The 11,886-nt window shown below is 49.7% G+C and overlaps 1 protein-coding gene across 3 annotated transcripts in view; it reads left to right on the top strand.

Moving 5' to 3' along the window:
• Nucleotides 1–11,608, top strand: part of MKI67 (marker of proliferation Ki-67) — a 20,520-nt gene extending 8,912 nt beyond the window's left edge. Inside the window, exons 7-14 of one of the 3 annotated variants that reach the window (XM_023744293.1) lie at nt 495–670; nt 1,680–1,998; nt 2,088–2,206; nt 2,308–2,479; nt 3,856–4,011; nt 4,894–9,008; nt 9,345–10,487; nt 11,278–11,608. In XM_023744293.1, the coding sequence (XP_023600061.1) occupies nt 495–670; nt 1,680–1,998; nt 2,088–2,206; nt 2,308–2,479; nt 3,856–4,011; nt 4,894–9,008; nt 9,345–10,487; nt 11,278–11,484 (6,407 nt within the window). In that variant the 3' untranslated portion in view covers nt 11,485–11,608. Of the gene's footprint in view, nt 1–494; nt 671–1,679; nt 1,999–2,087; nt 2,207–2,307; nt 2,480–3,855; nt 4,012–4,893; nt 10,488–11,277 lie in introns of all 3 variants that reach the window. The other 2 variants (XM_023744294.1, XM_023744292.1) reach the window with 2 other exon arrangements.
• Nucleotides 11,609–11,886: the final 278 nt, after the last annotated feature.

The following is an 11,886-nucleotide window of genomic DNA, read 5'->3' as shown; positions in this document are numbered from 1 at the left end:
GAATATGCCCTCTATAACTAATTACTGACCTAGCGAGCACTGCTGTGAGAATGGTTCCCGTGAATTGCCTGTGAGAGTCACCTGCAGAACTTTCCCGGCTCGTTCTACTCACCGTGCAGGTCCAGGTGAGGCCCCAGGACGTGTCTTTTGGGAAAGTTTTCTCGGGTCACTGCTAAAGCATCCATCTCCATCAGCCCCGGCTCCGCGGTGAGCGCCCCTGTGTCAGGCCGGTCCCCTTAGGAAGCTGTGTCCAGGCAGGAGTTTTCAGCTTTTTAAAGAACATCTCTGTACTGTCAAGTTGGGCCAGGCGTTTTGATGGTTTGGCCCCGATCTGTCGTTTGCTCTTGAAGCACCGTTAGCTTCCCTGGCATCACCAGAGAATGAAGGTATTTCGGCATCAGGAGCCACTGGTTTGTCTTTAACTCAATTGGAAACAAGTCATAAGTACGAGGATGGTTTTTCATTCCCTTTCCCATTTGCATTCATTCCTTTAGATAAGACTGAGGGGAAGCCCTTAAAAAGAAGGCGGGTCTCCTTTGGGGGTCATCTGAGACCTGAATTATTTGATGAGAACTTACCTCCTAATACACCTCTCAAAAGAGGAGAAACGCCGATGACAAGACGCTCTCTGGTCACCCACACTCCACCCGTCCTGAAGAAAATCATCAAGGTACGTTCCCTGGCTGGCGTTCGCCCTCCTGTCTGATGGCTCACGTCGGTACCTCCTCTCTCCTAGCTGCTCCCACGAGTAGAATTACAATTAAACCTTCTCCTTTCTAATATAAAGTAATAATAAAAAGTCTAAACGAGCCTATTCACCCGGGTGTTGCAAACAAACACTTGGTTTCTCCCCGCGGCTGGGAGGGGGCCACGCACAGGCGAGTGCCTGCGGGTCGTCCTGCACAGCCTCCTGCCGGCCGTCTCCAGGGCCGGAGGGGCACTCTGGGTCACAGTGACAACTCCAATGAGAAGAGTCCGGGGACATCAGGACACGAGCACAGGGCGGCTGCTTGTTCTCCAGGAGTGTAAGGCGAAAGGGAACGCTTGGGTGGCAGCACACTGCGATTCTCACCATCAGCTGCTTAGAGCTGCGATCAGCTCACCTTCCTCAGTAGGCTGGGCTTTCATTGCTGTTCATACGCAGAGGCACACAAGGGGTGTGTGGCCTCTTCCCGTTTTACACTGGCTCCCAGAGAGCAGCCTCCTTTCCCGCAGGGAGACCTCAGGTGGCCGCACACCCACAGGTGCCTTCGCTGGGTTCAGGGCACAGCCCTGGCCTCTCCGCAGGAGGTTCCCTCCCTCTTTCCTCCTGAAATACCCCAGGGAAGGCTTGTCTGCTGTTTTTTTTTCTCTTTCTTTTTCCTTAAATGGTGGGGGACAGACTCTCACCCCCACCTTGCTCTTGACAGTGGGTGAAATGTTTCGGTGCTTCAAGATTTAAACAGCGAAAATTCTTGGGGTGTGTCTATTCCAATCTAGTTTTATTAAAATTATTTGAGAATTGGGGAGCAGTACGAAGACTTTCCTATGACCACCAGACGTGCTTGTTTCTGGTTTGTGGGGGTTCTTGTGCTTTGAAACAGTGTCAGTTCTTACTCGGGGCTTCCACAGTCCTCACAGCGGTTACAGAGGTGCCGCGTTTGTAGGAAGCTAACTTGGGAGCGTTTCCATCTCGCCAGGAACAGCCTCCGCCATCAGAAAAGGGAGGATCTTCAGAAATCCGTTTGGAAGTGACCACGCAAAACATGTTGACGAGCTCCCCGGCGCACAGTCCTCCGAAAACGTCTCCACTTGCAAATGATGGTCGCCGGCGGTCCCTCAAATCGCCTGCCTCGAGTGGCAGCAAATCTCCACACCAAACAGATGCTCCTCAGAGGGGAGGGAGGCGGAGCAGCAGCGGGCCTGCCAGGAGGGCCTCCGTGGACCGCAGCCAACATGGAATCCTGCAGACGATCCACTCCCGGCGGAGGAGCGGAGCCTCGGAAGCCAATTTGATGGGTTAGTGTTGTGGGAACGCGTATGTTTCGGGGTGAGTTTTCTCACCGCTGCCAGCGCTGGGAAGTTTCACCTCCTTTTCCTTTCGACAGTGGCGAGATCGTGGGCAGACGTCGTGAAACTTTGTGCCAAACAAACGCAAACTAAAGTCGTGAGACACGGTCCTCCAAGACCTCCGAGCAAAAGGCAGAGAAGGATGAACACCCCAAAGGTCTGTGTCCACGGTGCATGGCCGCTACCCGTCATGCTCTCCGGAGTTACCTTCCGAGCGGCTGTGCTTTGACGTTTTGTGCTCTCTTGCCTTTCTTCCAGAAGCCTCTGGGCAGTGTTCACAACGAGTTCAGTACAGGCCACGCCGCCTCTCCCTGCACCATCGTGATAGGGAAAGCTCACATCGAAAAGGTCACTGTGCCAGCTCGGCCCTACAGAATGTTGAACAACTTCGTGATCAACAAAAAAATTGACTTCAATGAAGACCTTTCAGGTAAAATCATAGGCATGTCTCTCTTTTTTAAAAATATATTTTATTGATTTTTTACAGAGAGGAAGGGAGAGGGAGAGTTAGAAACATCAATGAGAGAGAAACATCGATCAGCTGCCTCCTGCACACCTCCTACTGGGTATGTGCCCACAACCAAGGCACATGCCCTTGACCAGAATCGAACCTGGGACCTTTCAGTCCACAGGCCGAAGCTCTATTCACTGAGCCAAACCGGTTAGGGCTAGGCATGTCTCTTTTAACCACCGCCCTTAGCTCTGGGAGGATGTGGATGGGTGTCTGTCTGCAGAGGGGGACAGGAGACCAAACGATCCAGTCAACTTCTTGGGGTCAGAATGGTCCAGGAGGAGAAAGCTGCATCTGGGAACAGGGACGGGCCCCCGGCACCTTGGGGATCACGTGTCCTGTGTGAGGCAGGCATGCCAGGCAGATGCACACCTTTACCTCAGAGAGCAGCACAGGTGTAAATAAAGTTGGAAGCTGCTCTCGGGAAGGAGACCCTCTTGCTCTTATAATTGCCCCTTCCCTGCACTTATACGAAGCAAGTTCCCAGAGTTGGAGCAACTGGTGTGAGCAATGTTTTGCTTCAAGAGTTCCTTTTTTTCATGTCGCTTAACTGTTTCACGAATCAAAGGACTGTGAAGAAGTTTCCTTTAAGCGTGAATAACGTTGAGCCAATGTTGCCATTCTTGTTAGAAGAATCCTTATGATGGTAGCAGATTTGAACCATGGCCAGACCCAGGGTTAGGGTTTCATGCCACCAAGTTGGACCAGTGGTTCCCACTTTGGATACTTGTGGAGGGAGATGAGGCTTTAGCCTGTTAGGTGGGCTCTTTTATTTATTTCAGGGCAGGTTGTAACACAGAAGAGTTGTCCTCTGAAAAGATGGGGATGCTATTACCTGACAGTACTAAAATGGGCAGCCTTTGTCATTTTTAAAGTTGGGGGACGTTTCACTTGTACATAATTAGTATTCAGAGCTGCATAACTCAGGCATTTTGAAGGCAGTACAAGGTCACTAGGTCTCTGGGTTGCCTGGAGGGCAGGCAGTGAGGGCGGCCGCCATCCTCCAGCCAGTGCTCAACTGGGCACAACGTCGGGAGACAGACAGCTTCCTTTGCTTGCTTTTCTTTCCAAGGGGAAAGGCAAAGAAGAGGGAGCACCTATGAGATTTTACCGTCCCATCACCCTCTTTTAACAAAATGATTTTATTATTATTAATGCATCTCCTTCTCCCCTGAGACCCTCTCTCCCATGAGTTCTAGGGTGTGATTCCTCGGTCGTGTGTAGGGACTGACATGGTTGTTTGCATATATAAGAGTGATCTGTTCATTGTTTTTTCCACTATTTCCATATAACAGGGTTAACTGAAATGTTCAAGACCCCAGGAAAAGAGAAGCCACAAACAATGAACATAGGTCCCACCGCTTTTTCACATTCAGAGGACTTGCTTGGGAAAAAGTTTCAAGCACTTGATTCAGAAGAAAAAACTCTGCTCTGCACCCCAGAAAAGTTTGGTTGGTTTACTTTTTTTTTTCCTAACTCTTTTGATGTCTTCCATAGAACTGTAGATGGGGGTGTTGTTGTTTGTAACAGATACTGTATTATTTTTCTACAACAGGTACTCATGATAAGATACCATTTCCAGCTTCTCTGTTCTATTGCTTTTAGGGGAAATCCCTATCCCTGGTTGAACCCGCACTGGCATTCAGTGACTTGAGTGGAAAGGAATATGCCTTTAATAATCAAAGTACCTGGGAACATGTTTGCCTTCTTCATTATAAGTAAAGAGGGCGATAAGCAGAAAAGTGTAATCTCTCTCACCATACTTATATGTAAATTACTCAAACTCACAATAATTGCACATTGCCCAAGTGTGGGTGTGAGATGGGAGGCATGCGTTTGTCTTGCTCTCGTTTTGTACCACGTTGTGTTTTAGAGCGAGCTCCTTGCTACATTGAACATGCTTCCTTACGTAAAAAGTAGATGTTTCCAGTGTGACGTGGACACTAAGTGGATGTTTCAGCCATATTATTGCATTGGTGGTTCAAAAAGGAAGCAGCTGTTTCTCATGTTTGAAGAAAACAGGTCACTGAGATATGGCGGGGCAGCCTTTAGAAGACCCTGCTTTGGGAATTTTCTTCCTGATCTAATCCCTGTGGATTCTAACCACCACCTATGTATGAGCCCACTGTATACCACCAAATACCATTATTCTTAAACGTGCATGGTTCATATGTCAGACAGATTTATAACCACACAAGCAGATTCATATTGTTAGTAAGGTGGAGAGGAGGGTGAATTATTGCCTCATACACAATATTTCCTGAGGGTAAAATACCAAATTGGTCACAACACAATGAAGAGAATATATTTATTGTGTTTTTTTTTCCTTATAGGAGAAAATGTGTACCTCAGGGCTCAGAATGCACCAGAAGAGCCATGGGATAAACAGTCTTCAAGCCCAGCCTTAACACAACAGTATGTTACAGTAAATGGAAATATGAAAACCCCACGATCTGAGACAGAGCCTCCGAAGGCAGCATCCAGTACAAACAAATCCAGGAGGTCCGTGGAGCTCAGAAATATACAGGTGACAAGTACAGAATGTGAAAAGGATGACAAAGAAGTCGACACTGTTCAGAACATCTTGGGAAGATGTCTGAGAAAATCATCAGTACAAGCACAACTACCAGAGGGAGAGATGAAGGAAAGGGAGAGATCCTTTGAAACATGTAAGAAAAATATTGAACCTAAAGAAAATTCTGAAAAACTGATCACTGTGAGGAGATCAAGAAGATCATCAGAGCTGAAATGTACACCAAGAGCAGGCCTGATCCCCATCCAGAGATTGCAAGAGACAGAATCCAAGGAAGACTTGGAGGGCATCCACAGTTTCCTCCAAAACCCATGTCATGCTGAGGAACCAGTGGATACAGAAGCCAAAACCATACTGATGCACTGCAAATCTCCACCACCAGTCAGCACACCAACCAAGGTGAACGCACATATCAAGACTCCTTCCCAGAGAGTGAACGTAGAAGATCTCTCAGACCTCAGGAAGCCCACACAAACCCCAGGAGACACAACCGATACACAAAAAGAACCAGCAGGTGGTGAAAAAAGCATGAAAGAATTTAAGGAAGCTCCAGAACAGAAACTGGATTCATCAGAAAATGTAACTAGAAGCAGGAGGAGGTCAAGAACACCCAAGAGGAAGGTTCAAACCATAGAAGACCTGGCGGGCTTCAAAGAGCTCTTCCAAACACCAAATCACATCGCAGAAACAGTGATTGATGACAAAACCACCAAAACACCCTGCAAATCTCCAAAACCAGAACCAGTCAGCACACCAACCAGCACAAAGAGACGTTCCAGGACACCTCTGGGGAAAGTGGACGTGGAGGAAGAGCTCTCATCACTCAGGAAGCCAACACCAGGGGAAACCACACACTCACACAGAGAGTCAGAAGGTGATGATAAAGGTATCAAAGCATTTAAAGAAACTCCAAAGCAGAAACTGGACTCAGCAGAAAATAAAATTGGGAGCAGAAGGTCAAGAACACCCAAGAGGAAGGTTCAACCCATAGAAGACTTGGTTGGCTTCAAAGAGCTTTTCCAAACACCAGATCACATCATGGAATCATTGACTGATGACAAAACCACCAAAACACCCTGCAAATCTCCAAAATCAGAACCAGTCAGCACACCAACCAGCACAAAGAGACGTTCCAGGACACCTCTGGGGAAAGTGGACGTAGTGGATGAGCTCTCATTACTCAGGAAGCCAACACCGAGACCAGGGGAAACCACACACTCACACAGAGAGCCAGAAGGTGATGATAAAGATATCACAGCATTTAAGGAAACTCCAGAACAGAAACCGGACTCAGCAGAAAATGTGATTGGGAGCAGGAGGAGGTCAAGAACACCCAAGAGGAGGGTCCAACCCATAGAAGACCTGGCTGGCTTCAAAGAGCTCTTCCAAACACCAATTCACATTGCAGATACAGTGACTGATGATAAAATAACTAAAACACCCTGCAAATCTCCAAAATCAAAACCAGTCATCACACCAGCCAGCTCAAAGAGGTGTTTCAGGACACCTCTGGGGAAAGTGGACGTGCAGGAAGCGCTCTCAGCACTCAGGAAGCCAACACCGAGACCAGGGGAAGCCACACATTCGCACAAAGAGCCAGAAGGTGATGATAAAAGCACTGAGTTATTTAAGGAAACTCCAAAGCAGGAACTGGACTCAGCAGAAAATGTAACTGGAAGCAGGAGGCGGTCAAAAACACCCAAGAGGAAGGTTCAACCCATGGAAGACTTGGTTGGCTTCAAAGAGCTCTTCCAAACACCAATTCACATCGCAGAAACAGTGACTGATGACAAAATCACTAAAACACCCTGCAAATCTCCAAAATCAGAGCCAGTCAGCACACCAACCAGCACAAAGAGACGTTCCAGGACACCTCTGGGGAAAGTGGACGTGGAGGAAGAGCTCTCATCGCTCAGGAAGCCAACACCGAGACCAAGGGAAACCACACACTCGCACAGAGAGCCAGAAGGTGAGGATAAAGATATCACAGCATTTAAGGAAACTCCAAAACAGAAACCGGACTCAGCAGAAAATGTAACTGGAAGCAGGAGGAGGTCAAGAACACCCAAGAGGAAGGTCCAACCCATAGAAGACCTGGCTGGCTTCAAAGAGCTCTTCCAAACACCAATTCACATCACAGAAACAGTGACTGATGACAAAACCAAAACACCCTGTAAATCTCCACAACCAGAACCAGCCATCACTTCCATCAGCATGACAAGACGACTCAGGACACCTCTGGGGAAAATGGATGTGGAGGAAGAGCTCTCAGCTCTCAGGAAGCCAACACCAGGGGAAACCACACACTCACACAGAGAGCCAGAAGGTGATGATAAAGGTATCACAGCATTTAAGGAAACTCCAGAACAGAAGCTGGATTCTGCAAAATATGCTACTGGAAGCAGGAGGAGGTCAAGAACACCCCGGAGGAAAGTCCAACCCATAGAAGACCTGACTGGCTTCAAAGAGCTCTTCCAAACACCAGATCAGATCATAGGAACAGTGACTGATGATAAAATAACTAAAACACCCTGCAAATCTCCAAAACCAGAACCAGTTATCACACCAGCCAGCTCAAAGAGGTGTTCCAGGACACCTCTCGGGAAAATGGACGTGCAGGAAGCGCTCTCAGCACTCAGGAAGCCAACACCGAGACCAGGGGAAGCCACACATTCGCACAAAGAGCCAGAAGGTGATGTTAAAAGTGCCGAGTTCTTTAAGGGAACTCCAAAGCAGGAACTGGACTCAGCAGAAAATGTAACTGGAAGCAGGAGGCGGTCAAAAACACCCAAGAGGAAGGTTCAACCCATAGAAGACCTGGTTGGCTTCAAAGAGCTCTTCCAAACACCAATTCACATCGCAGAAACAGTGACTGATGACAAAATCGCTAAAACACCCTACAAATCTCCAAAATCAGAGCCAGTCAGCACACCAACCAGCACAAAGAGACGTTCCAGGACACCTCTGGGGAAAGTGGACGTGGAGGAAGAGCCCTCATCACTCAGGAAGCCAACACCGAGACCAAGGGAAACCACACACTCACACAGACAGCCAGAAGGTGATGATAAAGGTATCACAGTATTTAAGGAAACTCCAAAACAGAAACCGGACTCAGCAGAAAATGTAACTGGAAGCAGGAGGTCAAGAACACCCAAGAGGAGGGTCCAACCCAGAGAAGACTTGGTTGGCTTCAAGGAGCTCTTCCAAACACCAGATCACACAGTAGAACCAATGACTGATGACAAAACCACTAAAATATCCTGCCAGTCTCCACAACCGGAACCAGTCATCACTTCCACCAGCATGACGAGACAACTCAGGACACCTCTGGGGAAAGTGGATGTGGAGGAGGAGCTCTCAGCTCTCAGGAAACCAACACCAGGGGAGACCACACACTCGCACAGAAAGCCAGAAGGTGATGATAAAGGTATCACAGCATTTAAGGAAACTCCAGAACAGAAGCTGGACTCAGCAGAAAATGTAACTGGAAGCAGGAGGAGGTCAAGAACACCCAAGAGGAGGGTCCAACCCATAGAAGACTTGGTTGGCTTCAAGGAGCTCTTCCAAACACCAGATCACATCATGGAATCATTGACTGATGACAAAACCACCAAAATACCTTGCAAATCTCAAGACCCAGAACCAGTCATCATGCTAACAGGTAGAAACAGACGTGTCAAAGCACCTCAAGGCATAGTGGTTGTAGGAGATGAGGTCTCGGCTCCCAGGAAGCCCACACGTGCACCGGGGAAAACCACAAGGTCCCACAGAGCACCAGAGGTTGCTGATAAAGATACCAAAGTGTTTATGGAAATTCCAGAAGAGACATCGGACCCTGCAGAAAATGTAACTAGAAGCAAGAGGAGGCCGAGAACACGTAAGGAAAAGGCCCAGCCCCTAGAAGACCTGGCTGGCCTCAAAGACGAACCAGAGACTGTTGTCAAAACCACTGAAATGTCCTCCAAATCTCCACAGCCAGAAGCAGTCATGCCAGCGCGCAGGAAGAGGCAGGTCAAGGTGCCTCCTGGGAAGGTGGACATGGAGGAAGAGCTCTCAGCTCCCAGGAAGCCCACACGGACGTCAGCGAAAACCACGAGGTCCCACAGAGCACCAGAGGTTGCTGATAAAGATACCAAAGTGTTTATGGAAATTCCAGAAGAGAAATTGGACCCTGCAGAAAATGTAACTGGAAGCAAGAGGAGGCCAAGGACACGTAAGGAGAAGGCCCAACTCCTGGAAGACCTGGCCGGTCTGAAAGAGCCCTTCCAAATACCAAGTCACACAGAAGAACCAGAGACTGTGGTCAAAACCACTGAAATGTCCTCCAAATCTCCACAGCCAGAAGCAGTCTTGCCCGCGCGCAGGAAGAGGCAGGTCAAGGCCCCTCCCGGGAAGGTGGACATGGAGGAAGAGCTCTCGGCTCCCAGGAAGCCCACACGGACGTCAGTGAAAACCACGAGGTCCCACAGAGCACCAGAGGTTCCTGATAAAGATATCAAATTGTTGAGGGAAATTCCAGAAGAGACATCGGACCCTGCAGAAAATGTAACTGGAAGCAAGAGGAGGCCAAGGACACGTAAGGAAAAGGCCCAGCCCCTAGAAGACCTGGCTGGCCTCAAAGACGAACCAGAGACTGTTGTCAAGACCACTGAAATGCCCTCCAAATCTCCACAGCCAGAAGCAGTCATGCCAGCGCGCAGGAAGAGGCAGGTCAAGGCGCCTCCCAGGAAGGTGGACGTAGAGGAAGAGCTCTCAGCTCCCAGGACATCGGGGAAAACCACGCGGTCCCACAGAGAACCAGTAGACATCAAGGTATTCAAGGAATCTCCAAGGCAGAAACTGGGTCCTGCAGAAAACACCGAGGGCAGCAAACGCCAGCTAAGATCACGGAAGGGAAAGGCCCAGCCGCCAGAAAGCCCAGCCCGCTGCCAACAACCCTTGCAAAGCTCAATTCAGGATGAGGAACTGGGCATAGGAGCTGAGAGCGTTAGAACTCCAACGCAAGCACCCGGCCAAAGCAAACCTGCAAAGCCCAGAAGAGTCCTCTGGGCCCTGGACGTAAAGCCCGTGGAAGACCAGGTGGGCAGCAGAGACCCTGTAAAATCCCAAAGGGGGAGCAGCGTTTCCCTGCCCCCCAAGAGGAAGCGTGAAGATGGAAGTCCCACCAGGATGAGGAGGCTGCGCACTAGCACACGAGCACAGGACCCTGCAGAGGAGAAGCCGCCACCGAAGAGACAGCGGGCAGCTCCCCAAGAGAGGTGTGAGCCGCCTGAAACCCTGGGCGTGAAGAAGAGGCGGGGAGCTTTGGCAGAAAGCACAGAAGACATGCCCAGTGAGGACATGAAAACTAAGAATAGGGGCCGAAGAGCACCCGGGGCGACCTCCCCAGGCAAGGTGAGGATGGCTGCTGCTTAGTGACTGGTTGGTGCTCTGGGGGGACCTTCTCCGTTTCCGCATAACTGGTAGATCAGAAGGAACCTGAGTTTATGTGGGTGCTCCTTCTGGAAGGGTCTGCCATGAGTGCTGAGTACCTGCGGGCCCAGCGGAGAATCCTTTGGGCACCTCTAGAGGGACTAGGCTAGTTTGGGAGAAATGCAGCTAAAGTTATCACTGCAGATTTTGACAAGATTTTTCTCAGGGACTGAATGAGTTGTGTTCATCCTCAAAGACGTAGAGAGAAGGGAACAGCTCGGCCTGTTCAGACCCCACAGCCAGGAGCGCGGTACCTAACCAGTTAGAACCCTGTCCGGGCGGGATGTCCTCAGCAGAATGTAACTGTCAACTGTCGAGGTTTTCAGTCGAGCAGCCACTCCTTAGGGAGAGAAGATTGGGGACTTCCGGCTGCAGGTTTCCCGGTTCTGCCTTAGCCGTCCTGGAAGCCGGAGGAGTTCATTTACTGCCCATGTTAGGGGCGTGTTCCTGTGGTGCCTGTAACCAGACCTCACATATATGACACTGTGACTGAGGTTTATACCAAATTCCTTATGGTTTATCAGTAGAGGCGGTGATTTCTCCAAAGGAAAAAGTAGTTATCTTAGGTTACTGGCGTTTTAGAAGATTAACCCGTGTAAAACGTTCAGAGGAGCTTCCCTCTGAGTTCAGTTTGGGTTTTTCCTCCATGTTGGGTGTTCAGATCTGCATCACTTACTCTTGGCAATTTGTGGCTGTCTTTTCCGTTTTTTAGGAAATGTCGCTGCGTTCCAGACTCCCCAATAAAGCCAGCAGCGCTGAGCGGACACCTGAGAGTCTCCTGACAGCGGACAAGGTGAAAACAAAGAGGAGTGGGAAGAAGCCCGTGACTGCCTCCCCGGAGCCGAGAGTCAACCCCCAGAGGATGGAGCCAGGAGCTCTGCATCGGGGGACACGGTCCGTGAGAGGAGGACGCGCCTGAGACCCGGGAGACGGGGGAAGGCGCCCTCGCCCAGCGCGGCCCGGGAGAAAGCCGGGGAGACGAGCGTGGAAACCCACGGGAAGACTCAGGAAGAGAGAGGAGCCCAACGTGCGGCCTCCACACACGTGAGGCCAAGGAAGGGGACAGTCCCTCCCACCGGGGACACTTCGGAGAGTCAGCCCAAACCGAGGGTGACGCGGAGCGCCAAGAGGCCCGCGGAAAAGTCACAGCAGGCAAGTCCTTTACTGCTTCACTTTTTAAACGTTTTCTACTTTATTTTTTTTAATAGTTTTTGTTTGTTTTTTTAATCCTCACTCGAGGATGTTTTTTCCATTGATTTTCAAAGAGAGTGGAAAGGGTGGGGGGAGAGAGAAACATCGATGTGAGAGAGACAACATCGAT

This window comes from Myotis lucifugus, unplaced genomic scaffold, assembly GCF_000147115.1.
Source record: "Myotis lucifugus unplaced genomic scaffold, Myoluc2.0 scaffold_447, whole genome shotgun sequence".
NCBI lineage: Eukaryota > Metazoa > Chordata > Mammalia > Chiroptera > Vespertilionidae > Myotis > Myotis lucifugus.
This window is presented reverse-complemented; position numbering and strand designations above follow the sequence as displayed.